The 27,743-nt window shown below is 44.1% G+C and overlaps 1 protein-coding gene across 2 annotated transcripts in view; it reads right to left on the minus strand.

Moving 5' to 3' along the window:
- Nucleotides 1-651: 651 nt before the first annotated feature.
- EFNB3 (ephrin B3) overlaps nt 652-27,743 on the minus strand; it is a 291,310-nt gene continuing 264,218 nt past the window's right edge. The window contains exons 4-5 of one of the 2 annotated variants that reach the window (XM_086946067.1): nt 20,444-20,557; nt 652-4,403 (exon numbers count right to left, since the gene is read on the minus strand). In XM_086946067.1, coding sequence (XP_086802193.1) covers nt 4,009-4,403; nt 20,444-20,557 — 509 coding nt within the window. In that variant the 3' untranslated portion in view covers nt 652-4,008. The remainder of the gene's footprint in view (nt 4,404-20,443; nt 20,558-27,743) is intronic. The other variant, XM_086946068.1, reaches the window with a different exon arrangement.

A 27,743-nucleotide genomic window follows, 5' to 3' on the forward strand; every position in this document is an offset into this window, starting at 1 on the left:
ATAGACAAAATAGTTGTACGTGTCTCTTGTTGGAGCCACAATGCCCCATTTAATTATTTATGGCCTGTATTAGTCTCCAACCAGATTAAGGTTGAATATTGTGATAGGCCTGCTTTTCCAGGAATGGGAAGAATATAATTTAGTCTGCGTTGAGATCATATCCCGAAAACAGACTATAGGGTAAATGTTTATATAGACTCCGCTAGCATGCATCGGCAGTGGGATTGTTGGGCTCAAGCCAGTTGAGTTTGACCCGCGACAAATTAAATATTTTCCCCATGAGGGGTTTTGTCTTGGACTCATTACCTTTGCTCCCGCAATAGGGTAATAATATTACCTGCACCTTAAATTGGATTCTTTCTTTTCCTGGAAAAAGCAAGCCTATCACACTATTCTGCATTAGTCAGGCTTCAGCATAATTTAAGCCACTGATGGTTAAAGGAGGAAGTGCGGCCCTCGATATGGTTTGCATGTTCTCACCTACCATTGTCCATAGATGATTTCAGACAGGGATCACAGGGAGATCTGGGCTACTTTTACAATATCCAGTGAAGTGGTTTATGGAGTCAGAGTGGTAAAAAAACTATTTAACATTTCAACTTTTTTCATGCCCAAAAGCAACACTCAAAAGACAATGACTGCAAGCAAAGGTGATTTACAAATACTAGTTTTTATTTTGTCTTTATTGGCAGAATGTCTTTTTTTACTTTTGTTCTTTTTTCAGAGAACAACAAGGGCTACATGACTACAGGAATCATAACGCATTGGCCACTGTGCAAAAAATAATATAAAACAAACACCTCAACAGAACTAAAAACAAAAAGAGTTGGTTAAGGCAGGAGTTCAAGTTGGAGCTCGCTTCCAAGAAGCGTAATGATTTGATGTTGTTTGATTTCTTTTTTTTGGTCTAGTCCCAGATGGACATTGGCCACGTCTGTCAAAGTCACCATCCATTTTGGCACTGTTGGTAGATTCTGGAAAAGTAAGAGAAGGAGAAATGGCTTCTATCTGGCACAGACTTCAGAACTGCAGGTTCGTGGGACTCCCAGAAGGTGTAGAAGAGGGTGGCACCTGCATTTGGGACCCTGGCACTGTACAAGTGAACCCGGATATACAAGAAAATATTGGAACAAGTGATCGCAAGGGGAATAGGGTAAGTGTCAGGCAGAGGGATAACAATTTAAGGTGTTTTGGTCTCAGAAGAGATCTGTACGGCGTGTACTAGGATATTGGACGCTGCCACTGTGTGAGTGAGCCCAGACAGAGGGGAAATATGAATATTTCTTCAAAGTGGAGGTGGAGCTAGTGTCTGGCAGAAGCATCACAGGAGGTGTGGAAAAACCCGGCAGCTGCACATCATCTGAAGCTCTGTGCGAACAGGCCCGGACACACAAAACAGAAACCAACACCTCTTATTGCAGGGATTACAGTGCTGCTGGAAGGCAGAGAGCTCCAAACATCTGGATCTCAGAGGCAGTGTAGAATGTAATAGCAGTGACACATGGGCCTACAGAACTAAAGAGTCAATGGTTGGGTATGCACAAGTAAAATCGAGACCTCTGATTTCCAGCAAAAGGGAGCTGGTGGCTGTAAGGGTGATAATAATGTTGGGTTGTTAGGCTCACCGGAAGTCTGGAAGGGGACTGAAGCAGCATTTGAGTCTCCAGCACTATAATGAGTGGGCCCGCTGCATTTCCTATTTTGGGAATGAAGCACATCTGAGTAGAAGTGTAGGTTTGATGGTCTACTTGGGCATATGTAGTGGGATGTATGGGGCGTGATAGCTCCATATGAGGGTGACGGCTTGGTTGTGATGCAGGCTAAGAAACAGATCACAAAACTGCGCAGAGTGGAAAGTGTCCTCGTACAGGAACGTCACAGGGGAAATATAAAGCGAAGCTTGAAGTGGACCAACCATTGCTGAAAGGGATCAAGCCCATAACTTACTATTAACCAGGCCCTTCCACTCTCCTTTAATTTCCATAAAATAAACATGAAAACAAACACAAACAATCTCAGCGGTGCCATCTCTCTCTGCTCCCTGACTAGGAGGATGTGAGGCAATCACACTAGTCTGGAAATTAGCTCTTGATATTGTTTGAGAGCTTGACATCTGGCTTTATAGGTTTCAGGAGAGTCTTGTAGTCATTTGTTCATGTTTGGATGTCAAAACTCAAAGGTTGTTGAAAAATAATAAAAGGTCTGGCCAGATTTTAAAAGGCAAAGCAGCTTTAAGTGGGCGATCACTAAGAAGTCAGTAAGTGTAGTCCTTCAGCGCACAAAAAACATGAGTACACACTTTTACATCCACTCGAGACACTTCCAAATCGACACTGGCTGAAAAATCTTCACTGCTCTTCCTACTGACAATCGGGACTGAACGCCATAGTTTTGCACAGGGCTCAAGGTCACTTCTGCGTCACTTCCTCGCTCAGGAGAACCTCTTCCTTTGTTCATGGGAACCACTTCCACTTCCAAGAAAGTCACTTCCTGCCTCCTTTCGCACTTAGCCACCAGATTCTGGAAACTCACTTGCTATTGGGTTGACCAAAACGTTCCATGAGGCCAAGAGCTGTGAAAGACCATAGGAACAAAATAGGGCAATGCGTCAGCAGAGAGCGAATCCAAGAGAAGCATCTTACTTGACCTTGATCCCTCCTACAATCTCATTGGTGGATGTTGCTGGGGCCCAGTGCTGTGCTTTGCTTCCCCTTCTGCTTTGTAGGGACCTCACTACTAATGACAATGTTCTTGAACGCTTTCAAAGATGATGGGTCAGAGTCTACGAGGATGATCAGCAAGACGGCAAAAGTGGTCCCCGCTCTTGACCTTGTGTTGTAGGTAGACAGGATGTTTGTGGTTACCGCACATGACAAGCTGGCCGAATGCTTTGAAGTACCTAGGGTAGGCTCTGAAGTGGGAGATAGGGAACCTAGAGATGTGGACATGTGGATGGAGAAATGTCAAAAGGCCTCTGGACCTGTCGCAATGCTGGAAACCAGTGACTTCGCTGCTTTAGCTAAGATGTCCGAGATACCAGAGTTACTCTGCCATGTTCAATCTTTGCAGGGATCTTCAAGTTGATGGTGTAGGAGCAACTGCAAGCTAGGCCAGAAACCCACATGGATCCATCATATCACCAATGCTGACAAAGGAGTGCCAGAAAAGTCTTGTCGGCATGAAGACCTGGGAGAGTAAGAGGAAAGGCTGGTGGATTGACCCTTCACAGTTGACCCAATGAAGCAAGTTTGTAGAGGTGGACCACAGCGGGGTTAGAGGCCCGCCCCAGGGCGGAGACTTCCAGGGTTCATTTACCAACAGAACGTGAGCATCTGTCCCAGACACTTCTCCGTGCTGTGCGTATGCGGCAAGACCCAGCGATACGCCAGAGCGTTGTGGGCGTGCCTAAAGAGGCGTGTCTTTCAAAGGGCCGTCCTCTGCGGTTAACCATGTCTCTTTCTGAGTGCCCACAGGTACACACACAGAGCATGATAAATTCACACCATATTCCACAAGGCTGAACCCCCAGAGCAGAGGAGGTAGGGAGGGAATCGGGATGAAGATTTAGACACCCCCACAGTAGAAAATAAAAATTGCAATTTACAAAAAGAATGAAGTCTTTTGGCAACTCAGAGCAAAGGAGAATTCATAATGGAAAAAAACAGGAAAATAAACATTGTTCGTCATTACAGAACAAAGTAATAAAGTTCACATTATTTTCGAGGTTCTGAGCTGAACTAAAACGTATATTTTTTTTAAAAAAAAGAAAGTACTTTTTTTTCTGAAAATCAACAACTTTTTTCTTCTCCTTTGAGAGTAAGTGTGCAAAATCCTTTTTCAGGGAGCAGGACATTTTCTCCTTTCCCCCCTATTTTCACCCCCTAGAGTCACTAGAAATAGCAATAATAATAATAATAATAATTAAAAAAATTGGGGTGTGGGGGAAAAGGCTCAGTTGGTGGTCCCAGGTGCACAACAGACTGGTCCTTGCTGCTGCAGGGCACCCACTCATACTTTATAGTATATGTTTGCGGGACTCTGTGGCGGCATCTCCTGCACGATGTAGACGGGATGGCCGTAGTCCCCGCTAACCTTTTCGTAGTGGGGGCAGAAGGCTCCGCCGTCTGAAGTCCTGAGCGGGATGATGATGTCACTGGGCTCAGAGCCGTTGTTGTTGCCCCCGCTGCTCCTCTTGGGGCTGGTGAGGGTGCTGAGGGAGAGCGGCGGGTGGTGCGTGTCGCTGTGCTTGGATCGTCGCCGTCTGTAGCAAACGGCTCCCACCACTATGATAATGATGAGTAGAAAGGCTGCACCGCCCGCTGCCCCGGCGATGATTGGGATATTAGACGGTGATAGGGGACCATTCTCTCCACCACCTTTTGTGGCGTTGGCAGAGATATCTCCTGCAGAGAAACAGAAAAAAGAGAGATGTGATCAGATGAGTAATCAAGAGGTCAATATGCATCAATTTTCACAAAACCTTACATTTCTAAAGCTGATTTATCCGCTAAGATTCTCGACAGCTCCCATCCTACCTTGAGACTACTAGAAGATTTTGTAGGTCAAAAAGCCTGCCTTGTTAAATTTTGAGCAGTTGTGTGTGAGCATTGAATGTTTTCCTACATTGTGGAGCAATTTCACCGTCATTTACAACTATTTTCCTGATTTAGTTCTTGGCGGGCGGGTTACTCAATCTCGATGGTGACAGATATCCTGTCTGCCGACATATAAATCCCATTATATCCAATGGGATAAATATTTCGGGGATATCCGTCACCATCATGATGCAGTAACCTGTCCGCCAAGACCTAAATCTGGCCCAATGTCTCCCTAACATGGTCAAAACCAACTCTCTAAGTCCCCTAGCAAAGATGGCAAAAATAGGTTGACGAGGTGAAACTTAATCCAAATTCTACAAACATAATAGAAATATGAACGAGAGAGAGAGAGTAAGTGGTGAGAGAGTTGGACGAGTTTTGAATCTGATAAATGTGGATTTCTGTAAATTTCACTCAAAAATGTAACTAGATTTCAAGTCTTCTGACATATATCTTCATTTTACCGTCGGTGCTTCTTCCTTTCGTAGTTGTTTTTTTGGGTAAAATTTGAGCTCTTTGAGAGGTGTTAAGGACATTTAAAAAATCGTGAAACGTCACTCAAGTATACAACTTCTAGACAAATATGCAGCAGAACAAAGATCCACTTAAGAGGTGATTTTGAGTCCTTCACTGCACAAAATTTCAGGGCCACTATTTAAGAATGACATTTGGAAAGTCCTTAACATATTTTAAGGCGATACACAAAGCGGCTAACTAACAAGGGAAAAGTGCATGACTTTATATTCCAAAACTGAGGGGTTTTACAGTGAAAACGGGTTAATTTGTTAAAAAAAAGTGCAAAGGAATTAATTTAAAAAGCAACATTTTCACAACATGAAATAGCAAGACAGTTTAATTTCACGAAGGAAAAATGGAAATCTCACAATACAGCAATATGGGAGTTCACAAAGCAACAAGCATTGGCAAAACCAATATTTTCGCCTATGTGAGATTTATTGGCTTTGTCAATTTTTTTGTATATGTTGCACAGCAGCGCACAACACACAATGACGTGGCTAGCGGTGACAGCGTCAGAACGCTTGTTTGTTTTCCTTTAGGCCAAGTAGTTCCATGAAGGTGAACAATGGAAGGATACAATTCATCCAGACAAAAGGATGGCAAAGAAGCTAAGCTCCAGGGGAAGGACAAATACAGGAAGAGGAAGTAAAATGTGCAAAAAATAAGAGCCAATAATATGTAATTAACAGGAAAGGCAACCAATGGTAAGCAGCGGACTGGCGCAAAGCCCATTGCAAGCAGTGGTATTGTTCACAATAGGCCTTTGACAACAGTTAGCTAAAAGCTTTCTGTAGGTAAGACCTAAGAAGGCAGGGTTCACAAAGCAAGAAGGATGATTTTAGGAAAGCAATGTGCAAAGTGGCTGTATTTACAACGCAAAAATGGCTGATTTAAAAACTGAGATGATAGAATCTCACAATGCGAAAACCCACCGAAGTCTAAATGGAAAATGCTGAATTTTAATATTCCAATGGAGAAAGAGTGATTACAGACAGCAAAAATGTTAGTGGCTTTTACATTTGGAAACCTGTTCTTGCAGAATGTTGGCCAACCAGTTACAATGCTTTGTTTAAAAGAGTTGTGGAGACCAACAACGAAATAGGACTGGTAGGCGTCTCCTGTGAGGTAATGCCTGATGGGCGTGGTTTGTGGCACGTGCCAGTGGGAGAGGCACATCTGCAATAAAACCAATATTGTTACGTCACTGATACCCAAAGGGTAAAGTCAGACCCTACTAGTAATGCATGTTAACATCCCGTTCTTTCAAAATCCTATCTTTTATATTTTTAACACACTTTCATCCGTTTTTTTCCTTTTTATTCTATTTTGATGTGCCCTTCAATGACATGTTAAAGAGTTGTTTTAGTAAATGATAGGCATACATTGCATTTTTTAAATATGCTATTACATGTTTTGTCTTCATTTAACAATTAGATTGTTTAGATTTTTCTGTTTTTTGTGTATTTTTGATCATTTTATTTTGCCTATTTCTCCATTTATCAAAATTCTAAAGTATTAAACTTAGAAATGAGTATGCAAGTTGTCCTCCTAAGTGCATTTGTCAGTAGCAAGTCTGTAAACCAGTGGGTCTCGACCTTTTGACTTCTGGTCATCCCCAATAAATCATTAATGTAACCCAGAGACCCCCCCTGATTCTTTATTGGAATCTGGGGCTCCCCCAGTGATTCATGACTGCTAGCTGAGGGCCCCCGCCAAAGCATTGTCAATGATTTGAACCGGAAAACAATACACAAAAAAAATGCAGAAAAAACATTAAAACAAACGCACAAACGATGACACATTTTGTTAATTCGCAAACAAATATAAATACAAAAAAAATGTAACATGGAGGTTAGAGCTTTTCTAAATTTAAATGAGGCCACTCATCATCCATATCAATTTGTTTGATACACTTGCACTGCTCCCACAAATCAATTTAATTTTTAGTCTCCAATTTCAAATTCCTTCATATTTACAGTACATTTTAACATCTTCAATTGTACATTTAGCTTCTTTATTTATATACACTTTATTAATCAGCTAATTATAATTAATTGTCTACGTAGTCGCGGATCCCCTGAGGAGGCTTTGCGGACCCCCACGGGTCCCCGACCACAGGTTGGGAACCACGGCTGTAAACGATGAAAAGAGGCGGTTGGGGATTACGTCAGGGCCTGACGCAGAGTCTCGAGAGTGGCACCTGAAAGACAAGTGTTCACAGCAAGCAGCCCTGGCTCTAGAATTTTGTTCTTTGGGTGAGCCATAGAAAAGCATAGGTGGGCCATGAAGGTGAGTGGGTCCTGGCCAAAAAACATCAAAGTATTTAATTGATCTGATATTTTAGGTATTGGCATCTGTCCTCGTTTGACGTTTTTAACACAATAATCAGCACCCGCAGAGCTACATACTTTGCTTTCTTTGATGTGCTTCCGGTGGGGATAGGGATGGACCCTGCTTGTCAAATCTTTAAGATGCAGAACTTTAAGACTGCAGCATGCTCCTGGTCATGTGCAGCCGCTGCCCTAAAGTGCAACTTTACAGCTTTTCGTGCTTTTTAAAAACTTTGGCAGCTTTTTACTTTGCAAAGCATTGAAGTTTAAAAATACGATGCAATAAGCCCAGAATCATAATTCAGTTTTCAGATTTTCCAAGCAGTTCATTTGTGCATCATAGCAGCTAATAAACTCTGCTGACTTCACACCTCTCCCCGGGTCCGAATGTATCCTATATTACTGGTGTCCATCATTACAATAAACGATAAGGGAGGGCCTGCGGGGGCGCACGCCCCTGTGAAAGATTACGTTGAAAAATGCTTCTTTTTCAGTTCTGAATGGCCTTGGGTGGGCCAGGGTATTCATTGGGTGGGATTGGCCACCCGGCCCACACTCTAGAAACGGGCCTGATAGCACAGTAGGTGAGCATGCAGACTCCCTCCCAGCACAGGTTATGCCAACAAACAATGATGGATGGAATGCTGAATAAATCATACATTCACCCCCGGTCAAGATATCTGGGTTAAATCCATTGTTCTTTTTGCTCACCTTGCCACCCCAGTTTAGACCCAGCCATATGCAAATCAGACTTGACCCTGTGCATCATGGGAACAGTCCAGACCGAACTGCCAAGCCAGGTTCTCCCTGGACCGGAAACAAGCATCCTGTGACCGGCACAGGTTAGACCAACATAGTGACATCATTATAAACCATGAGCTCTTCTCAACCAGCTAAAGCTCTCCACAGCCGGACCTAAAAAAACGTGTAAAAAGAGACTAAAGGGAACCTGCACTGGCGAAGCCAGGATAAAACTAAAGACCATGTGTGCTCTCTGTGCGAAATGCAAGCAGAGGGTCAGAAACTTGCATGTCTCTGCCTGCTCATCTCTATTGAACCTATATCATAAATAGGGCTCTAGGTTTTCTGGCATTTATTTTTTTGATGTTTCCGCCCGTATATATCCATATTTATTTTGTTGCTCATTGCATCTGTAAGTATCCATATTTATTTTGAGTTTTGTGAAAATATTAAACTGAAATTAGTTTATTTCAACATTTATTTACCCACTACACGTGTACTCATGCTTGAATTGCTGACAGGTTTCAATGATATGAATAAACACAGATGATAAATCCATGCACTTACATGAAAACATGCACATTTTTAGTATCGAGGTTGTGCACATCTCCTGCTGCATAAGCCACATTATTAAAATTATTTTCTTTTTTAACCCTACTACCTGTCCATCCGTTCAGCTATTGGCCTGGCTGTCATGATTGACAGCATTTAGAATAAGTCAAAAACAACCTAATTTCTGGTTTTATCCAAAGTTAAAAATAATTGCCCACCAACAAATAAATGGTTTTCTGCCTGTATTTATCTGTAAAAATCAGTAAAAAGCAGAAAACAGGGAGCCTTACTCATCATAATTAGGGCTCCCGTTTTTATGATATTTATTATTTTAACATTTACATCTGTATTTATCCATTTTTTGTCCATCTCATTGGTATTTATACATATTTATTTTGTGGCTGTCTTTTTGGTATTTATCCATATTTATTTTGTGTTTTGAGAATAAATGGAGCAGTAAAATGATATATTTCCACATTTATTTAACTCGTGGACTGCACTCATACATGGATGCCCGTCCCGTTTCACCAAATTAAGCATCTATGTATAACAAAACACTACATACTCGGGTAAATATTAGTGCTATACTACAAGCATATGTTAACATATGCCTTTATTTGAGGAAATCTAATCCTGTTTTTTAACTCTCCATGCTATCTATTCTGCTCAGCTATTGCCTGGAATTCATAAAAGACAGCACAAAGTCTCACGTGAAGCAACATTTTCAGTATTTTTCTGCTTTTAAAAATAAATACAGATGGGAAACACATTGTTTTCTATCTGTATGTATCTGTAAAAATCTGTAAAAACGGAAGCCTCAATCATAATCTATATTATAAAGACATTTCTCCACGGATGATGAATGTTCTTCATCTATTAACATCTCTCCCCATCCTGTCTCGAATTCTCTGTAGAAGTTTACTTGTTTTAAGGACACCGCCATAATTGTAACATCTTTCTTGTGTCCTAGCCTGCCCTTATTTTACAAAAGAATGTTCCCTGAATCTCCCCACTGCCCTCGCCTGTCCCTTAAAATTATAATTATTCGAAACTCTCCATTGGCCAAGGGCTCTGAGGTTGCTTGTTAGGGCTATAAGAAATGTTTGTTCAAATAAGAACTTCTCCCTGCAGCTGATATGTGTACTTTCTCGTTCCTCGTCACCCACTTGCTCTTCCAACAGAGGGAAGAAATTTAGGAAAGGAACACGAAGAAAAAACTAAAAACAAGGAACATGCCAAAAAATGCACTTGCGGCTTTACATGATACTTTATGGGGAAAACAATCCTTACGTATTCCTTGCTCTAATGAAAACCAGAAAAACAACGTTTCAGAGAGCCTCTCTGACCCCAAACTATTGTTTATCTGGTTTCAGTTTTTCTCTCTACATAAATGACAAAAATAAGCTTTTTTCCTGTGTGGTGGTAAGGGCCCGGGTTAATTTTCTGGCAAGATAATTGTTCCTCCGGATTACGTTTTTTTCTCTCATTTAGACAGCCATCTGGGAAAGGGTCCAAACTTTGAAATTTTTATTTGTCGGCTTGCAAGGGCAGACCAAAAATGGTTCATATTTCTGTTTTCTAATTATTTACCTTCTGCTTTGCAAGGATGGGAAAGCCAGGCCTGTTTGTACAAGCTGGAAAAATCTCTGTTTTTTCACGTGATGTGTTTGCCCCGCTAGGTTTTAATGAGGTGGGTCACCAAACTTTTCCACCGCAATTCAAATTACCTTTGTAAACGAGAGCGCATATTTTTTTTAAATAAACATTGTCTGCATTTGGGAAAAGCCACTAGGCAAAATTGAGTGTCAGAAGTGGGATATGTCATTGCGGTCCAATGGGAGGCGGGATTCGGCAATCTATACCTTTCTGTAGGGGGGGAGAGTGAGATGGACGACAAGTCAGGAATGTCTTCTCTCAGGAGTAGTGGTGTGTAAAGTTTTTAATACACAAGTGCAGTCTTACAGAGGTATCTTGCAGGCATTGTGTATATGTGCGTATACCTTGGCCAACTTTATCTCGTGAGCAAGTCAACACAATTTCCACTTGCATCTAAAATACAGAAGTCTTTATGTTCATGTGAAATTTCACCCCCATGACATTTTTGTTTTTTCACCCTTTTTGTAAAAAAAACTCTCCAAGATCCTGAGAAAAACCTCTGCAACTTTGCTTCCCCCTGGAAACGAATTGCGAGCATGCGATTTAGACCGAAGCAGCAAAGGGCCATATGTATCAAGCAAATTCGCATTCGCAAAGGCCGAAATTCGCAGAATTTCGCCCTTTGCGAATGCAAATTTGCTAAATGGTATGTATGAAGAAAAATCTGGTGCAAAACAAGGAATCGCTAAATTTGCGATTCCTTATTTTGCAATTGCATTTAAGGAATCGCAAATTTTGCGATACCTTAAATGTATGAAGCAAAAAAAAAAATGCAAATTGTCCTTAAGGAATCGCAAATTGCCACCAACTTCAAGTTGGTGGTAAGTTGCGAATTCCTTGAAAAATTCAAATTTTTGCATTTTTCAAAGTGTCATGTGTATGTGCGCCACATGTGCACCCATGCTTATTTCAGGGGTGCAACAGGGTGTCCTTTTGACCCCCCTGCACCCTTAAAAATTATTCGCAATTTGCGATTCTCAAATTGCGAATAGCAAATTGAGAATAACTTCCCATTCATTCCTACGAGCCTCCTGGCCCATAGAAATGAATGGGAAAGTATTCCTTAATTGCGATTCGCAATTTCCTAATCGCAATTAAGGAATACTTAGAATTCGCAAAAAAAATGCGAATTTGTACATACATACCAATTTGCCATTCTGAAATAGCGATTTATTACAAAATCGCTATTTCAGAATCGCAAATCAGCTTGATGATACATATGGCCCAAATTTCTCAGTGGACAACCAGGAATTTGCAAATTCGATGCATGAAAGGTTTTATCCTTTCGTGTAAGTTTTCAAAGTATTGTTGTCAACTTTTGAGGACTGCTTGGTTCCTTCTGGCAGCTGACAGAAGGGAGGACGAGGGAGGGTGCGGTTGGGAAGGACACGTTCTGCAGTGATTTCTGACCCAAATTTCTGTGAGCTGAGATCTCACATTGTAGAGGCAATGCTCGCCAGAGCCCTGGGGGGTGGAAGTGTTGCTCCGTGGACTTCCATTGTGCTGGCAGGGCTCGGGTGTTGTGATAACTCCCTCAAGCAGGATTTTTTTTATATTAACAACTTTGGCAACCAGAGTGCCTGTGATCTCTCCACAGAGATGACACCTTTTGAGTACAAGTCAGTGATTCTAACGCGAAATTTGAGGGAAGCAAAGTGTAAATAAAGATAAAATGAGGGTGAGAGGGAAAAGGAGGAAAGACGAAAAGAGAGGAAAGGAACATTGTGTAAGAAGGGTGAGGGACTACGAGAGGAGAGAGTAGAAAAGCAAAGAGGGATCAGATAGAGGAGTGAGAGAAGATGAGAAAGGAAAAAGAGAGGAATAGCAAATGGGTAGAAGAAAGAGTGCTGATTCAAGAAGGGCTTAAAGAAGGAGAGATAAGTGGTACAAGAGAAAGGGAGAGAAGTCAGAAAAGGAGAGAAGAGAAGGGAACAGAAATGGCTAAACATTAAATAAGTGGAAAGAGGTTTGAGAGATCCAGGAGAAAAATAATGTAGAGAGAAAAGTGGGGGAGAAAAAACAGAAACGGCAGTGTGAGAGAAAGGGAGTGACAATGAAGAGAGAGACAATGGAGTTGGGAAAAGGTGGAGAGGAACAAGAATAGAGAGGGGGAGTAGAGAAGTGAGGGTGAGTCAGAAAGGAGGAGATCTGAGCAGAGAGTGAGGTGAGGGTAAAGACACAAAGTGAGAGAGAGAGAGAATGGAAGAGGCAGAGAGGGGCAAAGTGTAATAGAAGTGGTGCAGGGATTTGGAAGGATGAGGCCATTGCAAAAAGACAAAGATGAAGAGAAAGGTGTCGCTGTGGGGGGCAAACATTGGAAGGGGAGAGATTAAACGATAGGCGAGAGAAAGAGAAGTGGAAAGTTAAGGACGAGAGTGACAAAGAGGCAGAGAAGGTTAAAGGGAGACAGAGAGGGAGAAATAGATGGGTTTGACAATGGGAGAGAATGTGAGATAAGGACATCCAAGAAAGTAGAGCAGAGAGAAAACATAAGGCAAAAGAGAGAGGACTATGAGAGAACAAGAACAGAATGAGAAATAGGATAACCGAAAAGAGAGACTGGAATAAGACGATAGCTGAGAGAAGGGAGAGTGAACGGAGGCGAAAAAACACCTTAAGAAAAGAGAGACTGGAATAAGACGATAGCTGAGAGAAGGGAGAGTGAACGGAGGCGAAAAAACACCTTAAGAAAAGAGAGACTGGAATAAGACGATAGCTGAGAGAAGGGAGAGTAAACGGAGGCGAAAAAACACCTTAAGAAAAGAGAGACTGGAATAAGACGATAGCTGAGAGAAGGGAGAGTGAACGGAGGCGAAAAAACACCTTAAGAAAAGAGAGACTGGAATAAGACGATAGCTGAGAGAAGGGAGAGTGAACGGAGGCGAAAAAACACCTTAAGAAAAGAGAGACTGGAATAAGACGATAGCTGAGAGAAGGGAGAGTGAACGGAGGCGAAAAAACACCTTAAGAAAAGAGAGACTGGAATAAGACGATAGCTGAGAGAAGGGAGAGTGAACGGAGGCGAAAAAACACCTTAACCCTCACTGCAGCACCCTCAAAATAGACGAATGTGTGTTCAGAAGAAGGATGAGCCAGAAGGAGTACTTTAGTTATTGTATCTTGTTGCATTTGTACCATGATCACAGGCAGAGGTCAAAGGTCATGGAAGGTCTTCTGACAAATTGCTGCTCATTGAGGGGAAACATCCTTTACAATGCAACTTTTACCACGCAGTGCCTTTACGACGCAACTTTTACAACGCAAACCATCACAACGCATTGCGCTGGGGGGCGCTCTAGGATAGGGAATTGGTTTCATTTACTATCCAACACCTTCCCTACTATCCACGGAGACTGGCGTTGGAATAGTAAATTAAACTATTCACTATCCAGCGCCCCAAAGCACTATGCGTTGTAAAGGCATGCGTTGTAAAAGCCGCGTTGTAAAGGCATGCGTGGTAAAAGTATGCGTTGTAACGTCATACATCCACACTGAGATTTCAGACTGGTGTTTATTTCTCCTTATTCTGACCGGAATAGGCGGGAATTTTGTGAAGTAAAACAAGCGACAACCCTGGGGCACAAGAAGGGGCTGACTGGGGAATAGCAAATATTTTTTCAACGGACGCATACATTTACTTGCAAGTAAAATACACAAATATTTTATAGGACAAATAGGGCCTTTTTTGCAATTCTAAAGTGTAATAGAAAGAAAGATTTTAATAGGATTAAAACAAACCAAAACACTTGCGTGAGGCGCAAATATTAAAATGCACACAAACCCCCGATTGTCACACATTATCGATCGTTTGCTGTGTAGTAAAACGACTCTGATGTAGCCGTCATTTCAATGACACATGTAGTCTTTGTAAATGGCAGTGCCCGAGCACACTGGGAGTTAGTCATATTTGAGTGGTGTGCTCCAAAAGGCACCGCTGGGGACGTGCTACGTACGCCCGCTCTCCCGCTGACCGGATCTGACGCATTTGCTACAAGTGGGTGTGACGCATGGAGTTTGCACCATCTCTGTGATTGGGTGGCGTTACATTGATCGCAGCTCTGAGAAGGGTTCCAGAACCATGGCTCACACGGCAGGCGCCCAACCCCTGGCACAGAGGGCACTCGGCTGAACTGCTTTCATATTCAGGATGTGCCAATGTCAGTGCCAGCCTCTGCCGCTAGCCCGCCCGGCTGCAGCGTCGCCCGAGCCTCCCTGGACCCAGCCATTCCTTCCCCCTCTCTGATGCTTTTACAGGCTGTCGATTCACAGTGAAACCGACGAAGGGAAACAAAACCATAGGACGTTTATCAAAATTACCCAAAATATGCAGGCACTTTACAAAATGTTTAAAACCTGGAGAAAATGGCCAAAATCTCCACGGATTTACGCAGGGCACAAGTCGTAAAAAAAAGAAGTGGGGGCACGCTGTCACCGGAAGTGACGTCAGGACAGAAGTGACGTCACGAAAGGTGCAGAGCTCCTCGTCCTAGGGAGGCCAAAGAGTGAAGTCCAGCTGTTTGGCAGGGGGGACAGCGTCCCCCCGGTAAAATAAGTGGGGGGACGCCGTCCACCCGCGTGGTACCCCGACTCGAGCCCTGGATTTACGAAGTCTACATTTAATAAAAATATGCACAGCGGGTTGGGACTGCCTCTTCCCATAGTCCAGATGTTCTGTGCTTGTGTTTGTTGGTTGTATCTTGGGTAGGATGGGACTACAGGCTGCACTTGTCCACACAACAGACTTATGATTCTCGAGGTAATCTCGCACTATGGATGCAGCACTTACGAAACCTCTACAGGTGGCTTGACACTTGCAAAGGTACAGTGGAAACAGAGGAAACTTCTGGGCACTGTGCCAGTTACCCAATGTGTATTCGTTTTCAAAGATGCCTATGTGACAAGTACAGCAAACCTCTGCCACCTTCCACCACTGCTATGCGAAGGCTGCCCTCTGCCCATCATGCTCACTATAGTGCGACCTTTTCTCCTATTGTCACCGCTCTCTCTGGCGCCTCCTTGGGCACCTCCTCTCTTTCCACTACCCTTATTCAGTGCACCAGAGGACCACTTTGGAGCAGCCTTGATGGCAGTCATATTACGCTACCCAATTGTACCCATCTTGGCCTACAACGGTGGCAGGGAGGGCTGTGTTATCTCCAACTGAGACATTGTTAGAAGGTCAGCTGAGAAATTACGAAAAACTGGTAGCAGGGTAATGGGGTGGGAGGTGGCTAGTACAGATGATGAGGGTTTTGGTGGCTATAGTATTGGGGTAGGAATCGGATGGAGTTGGGAGTGGCAGGTGGAGGATGCGGTGTTGACACATTGTGAAGATACTAGTGTTGGTAGAGGTATGTGTGGTAAGGGTGCTGCTGGAGGTGACTCTGGATGGTAGTAACCATGGTGAGGATGGAAGTAGCAGTGGTTAATATGACTGCAGGAATGGTGGTGAGGGGGGAAGTGGTGGTGGTTGGGGGTGCTGATGTTGTCTGAGGGTGAGGTGGTGTTGGTTGTACTGTTGGAGATGATGGTGGCTGTGTTTGTCGATGGAGGTAGAGGAGTTGATGTCAAGGTGTTTATGCTACTAGTAGTTATTGCGGTTGGTGTGGTAGTGAGCTGTGTGTGTGTTGGGTGGTCATTGTAGGGGTGATGGTAGTGATTATAAGGGGTGGTGCTCATGGTGTGGTTATGGTTGGTGGTGGGATGGGGGTTGCCGTGGACATGGTGAGTGAAAGTGGGCGTTACAGGTGGTCATGGTAATAGGGGGGTTCTGGTTACTGCTTGTGGTGGTGATGGTGTTTATGATAGTTGTGTGGACGGTGAAAATTGCTTTAATGTTGGGGGTTTGGTAGTGTTCGTGAGAGGGTTGCAAGTAGTGAAGATGGTGGACATTTGTTGTGTTGCATGTTAGTAGTCTTGTTGAAGGTATGCAGTGTAGATGCCAATGGTTGGTGATGGTGGTGAAGGGAGTAACAAGTGATGACGAATATGGCTGGTGACAGAATTGCCGGATGCTACTGGTGATGGCGGTGAGTTCCTATTATTGCAGGTTTGTGGTGTTGGTGAGGGTGTAGTAGATCGTAATAAAGGTGGCTGGTGGTGTTGCTAGTTGGCAGTGTTAGTGGAGGTGCACAAGGTAATGATAATGGTGGGTTGTTGTAACTGTGGGGCATGTGATGAGAATGGTTGTTGCTGGTTGGTAGTAATAGTGAAGGTTTGGAACGGTGATGATGGTGTGAATTGTTAAGTTGGTGAGGGTGTGTGATCTTGAGGGGTAGGCTGTTGGATGTTGAAGGTTCGTAGTGGTATTGTGAGTTTTGGTGCCGGTCAGGGTGTGGGTTGTCATGATAGTGGTGATGATGTTGGGTTTTGATGGTTGGTGGTGTTGCTGAGAGTGTTGTGGGTGCTGACGATCATGGCTGGTGGCGATGGTGTTGTGGGTGATGATATTGAATGGTGCTGTGTTGCTAGGTTGGTGATGATGATGGTGGGTGATTATGATTGAGTGCAGGTTGATGTTTGTGGGTGGTGGTAGAATTGCTGTTTGGTAGGGCTGATGATGTGGTGTTGATGATGACAGTGATTCGGGGGTTCTTGTTGTAGGATTGGGGTTTTCGTAAAGGAGAAGGATGGTGATGATGGGATATTGGTGCTGGGTTAGTGGAGTTGATGAAAGTTTAATGGTTGGTGGTGATGAAGGTCGATGATGATTGTGTTGCTTGTTGGCAGTGGTGAAGTCATGAAAGCTGTGGTGGGTAGTGGTGACGGCGGTTGTTGATGGTGTGTTGATGGTGTTGCTAGTTCATAGTGGGGGTGATGGTGGCAATGACATGAGTCAGATTATGATAATTGTGTGCTTGTAGTGTTCACAAGGGTGTGGGATGGCGATGATGCGGTCTGTTGGGGTTGTTGGTGGTCTTGTGATGCTGTGGTGTGGCGAGGGTGTAAATTGGTGATCGTGGTAGAGTTAGAGCAGTAGTCTTTTGGGGGTTGCTTGTGTAGAAGGTTTGTGGTACTGTTGAGAATATCGATTAGTGGTATTTTATTTAGGGGTTGGTGATGGTCTTGATCTGCTGTGAGGGTGTGGGATTGTGATGATAAAACTTTCTTTTGTGGGTTGGCTGGGGTTTTGCAGGGCTGTGGAGATGTTGGGGTGTAGTGATAGTGTTTTTGGTTGGTGGTGGTGTTGATGTCGATGATGTGGGTGTTCTTATGGTTTTGGTAATGGAGTACAATGATGAAGATGGCGGAATACTAGTGCTGGATTAGGGTAGGTGGAGTTGGTGAAAGTTTGATCAGTGGTGCTGATGACAGTGGATAGTGATTGTGTTGCTTGTTGGCAGTCATAAAAGTTGTGGTGGTTAGTGATGATGGTGGGTGCTGGTGGTACTGTGTGTTGCGATGATGTGCGTGATGATGGTGTTGCTAGTACATAGATCGAACGATGGTGGTAGTGACTTGAGGCAGATGATGATAATGGTGTGCTTGTAGTGTTCATGAGGGTGTAGGATGGTGATGAGGTGATAGTTTTGTCCTTTGGGGGATGTTGGTGGTCTTCAGGCTTTGTGGTGTGGTGAGGGTGTGGACTGATGATGAGGGTGGAGTTAGTGAGGTAGTCTTTTGGGGGTGGCTGGTGTTGCAGGTTAGTGGTGTTGGTGAGGGTGTTGGTTTGTGATCAAGTGTGGGGTGGTGTTTTTTTGAAGCTTGGTTATGGCCTTGCAGATCTGTTATGAAGGTGTGGGATGGTGTGGTCAGTATTTTCTTTTGGGTGTTGATCGGGCGTTGCAGAGTTGTGTTGTTAAGGTTGTGGGATTGTAATGATTGTGGGGGTAGTGGTGTTTTTTGGGGGTTGGTGGTGGTGGTCTTTGGGTTTGTGGTGCTGTGAGGGTGTGGGAAGGTGTTGATAATGCAGTTTTCTTGTGGGGTTGTCTGGAGTGATGCGGGTGTGTGGTGTTGGTTGAGGATGTGGGGCAGCAATGAGAATATGGCGGTGTTTCCTTTTGTGATGCTGGTGATGATAGGGGATAGTTATGGGGTTTTAGTGACTTTTGGAGGTTGGTGGTGGTTTTGCGAGCCTGCAATGTTGCCGAGGGTGTAGCTTGGTATTGATGACGGAGCTGGTAGTGTTGCCTTTTGTGATGCTGGTTATGATGTGGGATACTCGTGGGGTGCCAGTGACTTCTGGAGGTTGGTGGTGGTGGTTTTGCGAGCCTGCAATGTTGCTGAGGGTGTAGCTTGGTGTTGATGACGGAGCTGGTCGTGCTGCCTTCCGGCGGCGGAGCTCTCGCGACGCTAATCATGTTGTCGGTAAGGAGTGCCTCGCAGTAGCCGGGGGGCAGGTTAAACGGCGCCGGGGGTCCCCCTGTAGTGAGTTCTCACGGCTCTTTCATGCCTGGCTGTCTTTCATGCCTCCTCCCGCTCTCCCCTGAGCTCCGCCTGGCAGAGCATCCCCCCTCCCTCGCACAGCCCCCGCCTGCCGTGTGAAGTCACCCTTCAAGATGACTTCTCCGCCGGCGGTTTTGGGGAGATCACGGGAATCCAAGTTCCCGCCCCCTTGAGATACTGATATTTCCATCACGACGTCACTTCCACTGAGATGGACCATTAGCGTTTTTCTGAGGGGGTGTATGGCTGCTTGGGCTGTATGGAGATCACCAAAACCAGGGGTCAATCTGGGGTCACCAGCGAAGCAGCTGCACTTGGCACTGACCTGGCCTCCCTTGACCTCAGGGGCTATAAGGACTCACAAGACCTTTGTTTACTTCCGGCAATTTCCACTCCTTGGTCTCCCCTCGCCCCTAAGCAGAAGATAGGAAGCTCTTGAGGGGCTAAGTTCTCTTGTGATGTCATCAGGGGGTCTGATGACGCTTCTGTTACATCTGCCATTTTGGTGAATCCACCTCTATGGGCAAGAGTCCCAAGCGACCAATCACATCAATCATGTCAGTCTTAAAGATGTCATTAATGACATCACAGATGTGTTGCCTCACCACAGACATCTTGGAAGGCGATTCCCTTTCCACGCAGGCGCTGTTCCCAACCAATCTCACAAACCAGGTGAGAGTTTCACAGTCCAAGTTAACTGGGGTGCTCAAAAATGTGGTTGTCTCCCTGATCATCTTGTTAGTGAGGTCATCACAAAGTCATCAGAGATGTCCCATGGGATACCACCAATAGCGTCATTGTGATGTCAGCAGCAGTACTAAGTACAGTGTCTCTTGTGGTGTCGCACCATGTCCTATATTTATTTTATTATGAGAATTTGTAAGGCACAACCCAACCTATCAACTAAATCTCCAGGTGTTGTGGAAGATGGCGGGAATATGACTTCAGGATGACGCGCATAACCGTGTATTTTTGGCAGTGACACTTTAGAACGTACATGATTTCCGGGGGAGGTGCAACTTCGAAGTCATGTGGCACCGAGCCACCACGTCGGGAGCGGGGAGTTACCTGGTCAGCCCCTGGACAAATGCAGTTATTTTTGGGAAAGGACTACCTTCCTATGCCTTGCTGTGTGCTTGGTTGCTTTATTAAATTAAGACAAAGGTATTTTCACCATGTGAACTTAATTGAAAAGCGGCGAGAAGACCAGTCTCCACGCCCACCCAAAGGGACACGCCCCTGTCTCTTCTTCGTTAGTTGGGAGGAGAATGTGGCACAAGGGTGTAGAGTTGTCTCTTCAGAAGGTTTCAGGCTGTTGTACCACCAACATGGAAGACTCTGACGGAAAGTGAGGTTTGTACAATTGGTGCAGACCACCCACCACACAGGGGGCAACAATGGGGTAACAACGGCGACAGGCCAAAATGGAGACGGGGTAAGGGAGAAACAAGCTAAGGCTAGTTCAAGAGCGACACAAAAAACAGGAGACACAGACAGCACTAGCGACCGTGCACACACCCTGTGGAGGGGGATAGGGAGAATGTCAAGACTCAGAACAACAGACAGGGGCATTAGTCTTTAGGACGGGGCAAGAAGGTAGGCAAACTAAAGAGAGGTTACGAGCAAGCACTTTCTTGGGTGAGAGGAATTGGCGCTCCATACCTGCAGTGTTTTCCTGATTGGGGTCCAAGATGGGGTCGAAGGTGGAATCGCCCCGATCCTTTTCCCACGGCGACTCGGGGGCAGACTTCTGGGGATTGGACCCCCCTTTAGGATCTGGGAAGCAAAGAGAGGGGGTTTGCCATGTGAATGCCACTGTCTTCAGTAGGTCGCTTTTTGGGGGAAGGTTTTGTTAGTGAAGGAGCACAGGATGAGGGTGCTACGTTAGCCTACAGAAGGACTACGGGTATTAGATTTGGACATTTTTACAGCAATTAGGAGGAAAAGCAAAAGCTGAGCTGGCAGGTTAGGGAAAATCAGTGTTTATGAACAAGCATTTCCACTGGATTGAGCAGTAGTTGTGCACACTTACTTTACAATTTCTTTAAGATGATTCAGCGGCATCCGCCGCTCCATATTTATAAAATGTTTTCTATAGCAAATGTGCACACCTATATAGCTGTAGCTGTAAACAGCTTACACCTGATCAATGTATGAATCTATGATTGCATTTTTGGGTAGCCGGATAACTTCACAATGAGCAATGGAGAGACGTACAGATGGTTACATGGAGTAGTACGGTGGCCAGTTGTTTGAAATGGTTAGTTGGTTGGAAAGATTTGCTGGCTACGAAAAATGGATAGCTATAGGAAAAAATGCAAAAGGAAATAGGCACGTGAATGGTTAATTTGGGTAGCAAGCTGGTTGGCTGATTGACGGGAAAGGTGCAAGTGTGGTTAAATAATAATAAATTAACTTAGTACAAGTGAATCTGCATGACTCTGAATGGATGAGTTTGTGCACTGAGCTATCCTATTGGTGGTACCAATTGGCTGGTTGAAAATATAGTTGATTGACTCAAGAGACATCTCTTTAAGATATATTTTTTGCATGAAAAACATTTGATTTGATGGGTAGAGCGATGGTTTGTTGTTTGTTTGGAAAGATAATTAGATAAAATAGGTGATTGGATGGAAAGGTTTTTGGTTGATAAATGGTTGGTTGATGTGTTATACAATATGTTAGTTATATAAATGTTGGCTGGAAAAAGAGTAGTTGGAAATTTGTTGGTTTCGTAGAAAGATGATGGACTAGAAAATGGCTTGATTTCGGCTTCGAAACATGGCGGGTTAGAAAGATGACTTACTGTAAGGAAGGTTAGATGAATGCAAATGTGGTTAGCTGGAAAGATGGCTGAATAGTTGGAAACATGTCTTCGAAGTTGTTGACATGTTGCAAAGTTGGCTGGATTGTTGGAGGATTTAAAGTATGGTTGGCTTTGAGAATGACTGGGTGATTGGAAATATGGAAAGATGGCTAGAAAGATCATTTGTGGGATGAAATGAGCTTTGGTGTGTAAAAGGGATGAAGAAATGAAGGGATGAACAATTCACACAAGATAACGGCAAACCACATTTTGTGGACACTTTGCATAATTTACATGAAATTTCGCAAAAGTTCACAAAAAAATGATGTCCTGTGGCACACGCCTAGTCAACATTGAATAGACTTTCCTAGACAACATCAGAATGGACAAATTATCTCTACACAAAATAAACACTGATAAGGCATCCCTAGACGGCATCCTTAGACAGCATAAACATTGAATTATACATTTATAAGTCATATAATTGATTAACGCGTCCTCAGGTGACATCAGCATTGAATACAAAAAACATATCCCACTGCTATGAGGAAATCCAACCTATGCCTCCAACTTTGTAAGGATCTAAATATATTCCTTTGTGAAATCTTTTAAAAGACACATGAGCTTCCTCTTTACAAAGTCATTTGTCACAACCTTTTTTTGATTTTCACTACAACCAATCCCTGTTGAATCAAAAGAAGGGATCCTGGATCACTAAAACTCACAGACGGCCCTTCTGATTTAGCCCCCGCATGGATGCTTAGGCAGTTTCCTCCCGTTGTAGGTCCTGCTATCTGCCTTCTGCTTTACACAGTGAGGGGGGAGTCATCCCATACCTATTAAGAAGTTCTACTGCACCCCTTTTTGAAAATTAGCCTTTCTGATCCCTACAGCACTGACTACTTATATATTAATCACTAACCTGCTAGTTCTTTCCGAGGTTTTGGACAAAAATCATTATGATCAAAATACAAACGTATAGGCGATAACTGCTTCTCGGCCCTTCCGTTGTGTTTTAGACCCAGACCTGGGACAGAAAGCGCACTTCTTGGCTTCTGGGGTGGTGCACCAGGTTTTCCATAGGAGGGTGCAGGTTGGCTACTAGTTGTGTTGCACCTATCTTCAACGCAATGGATTGTGCTCTTTTAGTAAGGAGACTAAGGGGGCGGGGAAACGGGGATTTGGCCTCCATAAAATGGTTCACATATTGTACCGGACCTAGAACTTGGCATACCAAGACATTTGCCCTGGGCAGCAAGAGGCGGCAAACTTTTTCCACAAGATAAAACCATCTCATCCCTGGTAGATTTGTTGGCAGGCTGCCTGATACCAGAACATGTGAAAAGGTTTCTATTGAACAATACTATGGGCTAGATGTAGGTAAATCTAATTTACCGACTCATAAATACCGAATTTTACCGATTCGGTATTTATGAATCGGTAAATTAGAAGGAGGCAGATGTGGGTAATTTAAAAATCTAATTTACCGAATCTGTAACATTCGGTATTGCCCATTGATTCCTATGGGCCTTGAAGCCCATAGGAATCAATGGGCAATACCGATTCGGTATTTACCGAATCGATAAATAACGAATCCTGCAAGGGTGCAGGGGGTGTCACTTTGACACCTTCTAGCACCCCAAGTACAGGCTAGTGTGACATGTGGCACACATACATGCCCTAAGGGCATGTCTGTGTGTCACATTGCACAGGTGTGCATGCACAGATGTGCATGCACACCTGAATTCGGTATTTTAGCACACAATAGGATTGTGTGGCAAAATACCGACTCTTAAGGGCTTGTGGCACTCTCAGGAGTGTCACCTACATATGGATTTACCGATTCGGTAAATATACCGATTCGGTATTTAACAGAATCAGTATATTTACCGAATCAGTAAAATTACCGATTCTTAAAATAACATGCCCCTACATCTGAAAACCTAATACCGGTCGGAAACGGCCGAAATCGGCCGTTTCCGACCGGTATTAGGGCTCCTACATCTGGCCCTTGGTTCCATAGTTGTCCTCTAGGTTAGCACACATGACTATTGCATTTTTAAGAAAACAGAAGAAGCACGTCTTATTTACTCAATTCCAGTTGAAAATACGTTTTATATATGCTATGGCAACTTGTTGTTTCTTTTAAATGTTTCTCTCTTTGACTGTATTATAAGCTTATTTCTTCCTTTGCGTGTAAGAGATGTGTGTGCTTGACAAAAAAAACGAAAATTACATAGAAATGTTCTGTCAGCATCAATTTCTGGGACATTATGTATTATATTTGTTCATATGAAGCTCAAGCAGTCAGGAGGCTGCTCCTGAATGCCAGTAAAAACATAAAATCATCACAAATAACATGCACCATGTAACAGAGATGTATTTATATGCATCCCTGACAACCAGGTGATGGGATTGTTTGATAAATCATAACAGAATTATGAGTTCCAGCTCCAGAAATGGGCACCAGAGAGGCTGCAGATAGAGGTTTACTTGTAAAGAGCGTTAACATTCCCTACCGCATTGACAGGAAAACTCTACGCAGTCATTTTAAGTAGACGTAAACACTTTGCTCACAGGTGAAATTAACATTGAGTGGCTATGTCCAAGCAACATTAACATTTAACAGACATCTCTAGGTGATGTTTCACTCAACAGAGCATCCTTGTGTGAAATCGAAATTAAATTGCTGAGTTGACATGGACATTGACCAATGCATCCCTAGGTTCTGTTAGCAGGGAATAGACATCCTGAAACATGCTAACATGGAGTAGATCCCTGAGCAACATACGTTGAACAGCCATCCAACCCCACCATTGATTAGTATCTAAATAGAACATTATTGAGAACCCATACCTGGCTGCTCTAGACACTGAATAACCAATGGGTAAGCAACATTAACAGTAGACAGTGTTGAATAGCTACCTCTATAGGTAACTTTAACATTCAATTGTGCATTTGTCTGTAGCATTTACATTAACTATCCATTCCTTACTTAGCTCCCAACATTGACTAGTCATTCATAATGTGACTCTCTACTTTGATCATCCAGTCCTAACTGACTCCCAGCATTGACTAGCCATTCCCAATGTCACATCTCTAGTAATTCCTATGGTGACCCTCTACATTGACCAGCCGTTCCCTAGCTGACTCCCAGCATGGACTAGTAATTCCTATGGTGACCCTCTACATTGACCAGCCGTTCCCTAGCTGACTCCCAGCATGGACTAGTAATTCCTATGGTGACCCTCTACATTGACCAGCCATTCCCTAGCTGACTCCCAGCATGGACTAGTAATTCCTATGGTGACCCTCTACATTGACCAGCCGTTCCCTAGCTGACTCCCAGCATTGATTAGTAATTCCTATGGTGACCCTCTACATTGACCAGCCGTTCCCTAGCTGACTCCCAGCATTGATTAGTAATTCCTATGGTGACCCTCTACATTGACCAGCCATTCCCTAGCTGACTCCCAGCATTGATTAGTAATTCCTATGGTGACCCTCTACATTGACCTGCCATTCCCTAGCTGACTCCCAGCATTGACTTGTAATTCCTATGGTGACCCTCTACATTGACCAGCCATTCCCTAGCTGACTCCCCGCATTGACTAGTAATTCCTATGGTGACCCTCTACATTGACCAGCCGTTCCCCAGCTGACTCCCAGCATTGAGTAGTAATTCCTAATGTGACCCTCTACATTGACCAGCCATTCCCTAGCTGACTCCCAGCATTGACTAATAATTCCTAATATGACCCTCTACATTCACCAGCCATTCCCAAGCTCACTCCGCATTAACTAGTAATTCCTAATGTGACTCTCTACATTCACCAGCCAGTTCCTAGCTAACTTCCAACATTGACTAGTAATTCCTAATGTGACCCTACATTGACCAGCCATTCCCTAGCTGACTACCAGCATTGACTAGTAATTCCTAACATGACTCTACCTTAACCAGCCATTCCCTAGCCAACTGCCAGCATGGACTATTAATTCCTAATGTGACCCTACATTGACCAGCCATTCCCTAGCCGACTGCCAGCATGGACTAGTAATTCCTAATGTGACCCTGCATTGACCAGCCAATTCCCTAGCTGACTCCCAGCACTAACTAGTAATTCCTAATGTGACCCTACATTGACTAGCCATTCCCTAGCTGACTCCCAGCATTGACTAGTAATTCCTAATGTTACTCCAGCCATTACCTAGCTGACTCCCAGCATTGACTAGTAATTCGTAATGTGACCCTACATTGACCAGCCATTCCTTAGCTGACTCCCAGCATTGAGTAGTAATTCCTAATGTGACCCTGAATTGACCAGCCATTCCCTAGCTGACTCCCTGCATTGACTAGCCATTCCTAATGTGACTCTACATTCACCAGCCATTCCCTAGCTGACTCCCAGCATTGACTAGTAATTCCTAATGTGACTCCAGCCATTACCTAGCTGACTCCCAGCATTGACTAGTAATTCGTAATGTGACCCTACATTGACCAGCCATTCCTTAGCTGACTCCCAGCATTGAGTAGTAATTCCTAATGTGACCCTGAATTGACCAGCCATTCCCTAGCTGACTCCCTGCATTGACTAGCCATTCCTAATGTGACTCTACATTCACCAGCCATTCCCTAGCTGACTCTCAGCATCGACTAGTAATTCCTAATGTGACCCTACATTGACCAGCCATTCCCTAGCTGACTCCCTGCATTGACTAGCCATTCCTAATGTGACTCTCTACATTCACCAGCCATTCCCTAGCTGACTCTCAGCATCGACTAGTAATTCCTAATGTGACCCTACATTGACCAGCCATTCCCTAGCCGACTGCCAGCATGGACTAGTAATTCCTAATGTGACCCTGCATTGACCAGCCAATTCCCTAGCTGACTCCCAGCACTAACTAGTAATTCCTAATGTGACCCTACATTGACTAGCCATTCCCTAGCTGACTCCCAGCATTGACTAGTAATTCCTAATGTGACTCCAGCCATTCCCTAGCTGACTCCCAGCATTGACTAGTAATTCGTAATGTGACCCTACATTGACCAGCCATTCCTTAGCTGACTCCCAGCATTGACTAGTAATTCCTAATGTGACCCTGAATTGACCAGCCATTCCCTAGCTGGCTCCCCGCATTGACTAGCCATTCCTAATGTGACTCTACATTCACCAGCCATTCCCTAGCTGACTCTCAGCATCGACTAGTAATTCCTAATGTGACCCTACATTGACCAGCCATTCCCTAGCTGACTCCCAGCACTGACTAGTAATTCCTAATGTGACCCTACATTGACCATCCATTCCCTAGCTGACTCCCAGCATTGACTACTAATTCCTAATGTGACCCTACATTGACCATCCATTCCCTAGCTGACTCTCAGCATCGACTAGTAATTCCTAATGTGACCCTACATTGACCATCCATTCCCTAGCTGACTCTCAGCATCGACTAGTAATTCCTAATGTGACCCTACATTGACCAGCCATTCCCTAGCTGACTCTCAGCATCGACTAGTAATTCCTAATGTGACCCTACATTGACCATCCATTCCCTAGCTGACTCTCAGCATCGACTAGTAATTCCTAATGTGACCCTACATTGACCAGCCATTCCCTAGCTGACTGCCAGCATTGACTAGTCATTCTCTAGGTGACACTAACATTGAGTGGGCCATGATGAGGTCAAGAGCCATTTAACAAAATGAGAGAATTGTCCCAGTAACTTTGGGGTCCATCTACAATGTGTGTTTGCTAAACTCAGGCGTGCTGGGGAGAAGAACGGTTGTCAACCTCAAGTCTACACATCTGGCCCTACAGGTGGGCTCATACGGGAAGGTGAGACCCTGCAACCCTCCTCTTGCTCCGCCCGCACCTAAAATGAAATGTCGTTTCCAGAGAAGAGTGCAGGAGGGCAAGGTGACCAAACACAGAAAGCAGCACAAGGCAGGACCAGCCATGTGTAAACATTTACTCGCCGCACCCCCTTCCATTGGCTTATTATCTGAGCAAACAGGGCGGTGTTCTGCACAAAGGTCTATGCAGCCTGCCTGTGGGGCAATGGGTGACATAAGCCCTCACACATGAGATTGGCAGAACATGAGACAAAGGGCCCAAAAGATTGACCAATGAGATTCCGCAAAGGGCCCGTGAC

This window comes from Lissotriton vulgaris, chromosome 12 (genome assembly GCF_964263255.1).
Source record: "Lissotriton vulgaris chromosome 12, aLisVul1.2, whole genome shotgun sequence".
NCBI lineage: Eukaryota > Metazoa > Chordata > Amphibia > Caudata > Salamandridae > Lissotriton > Lissotriton vulgaris.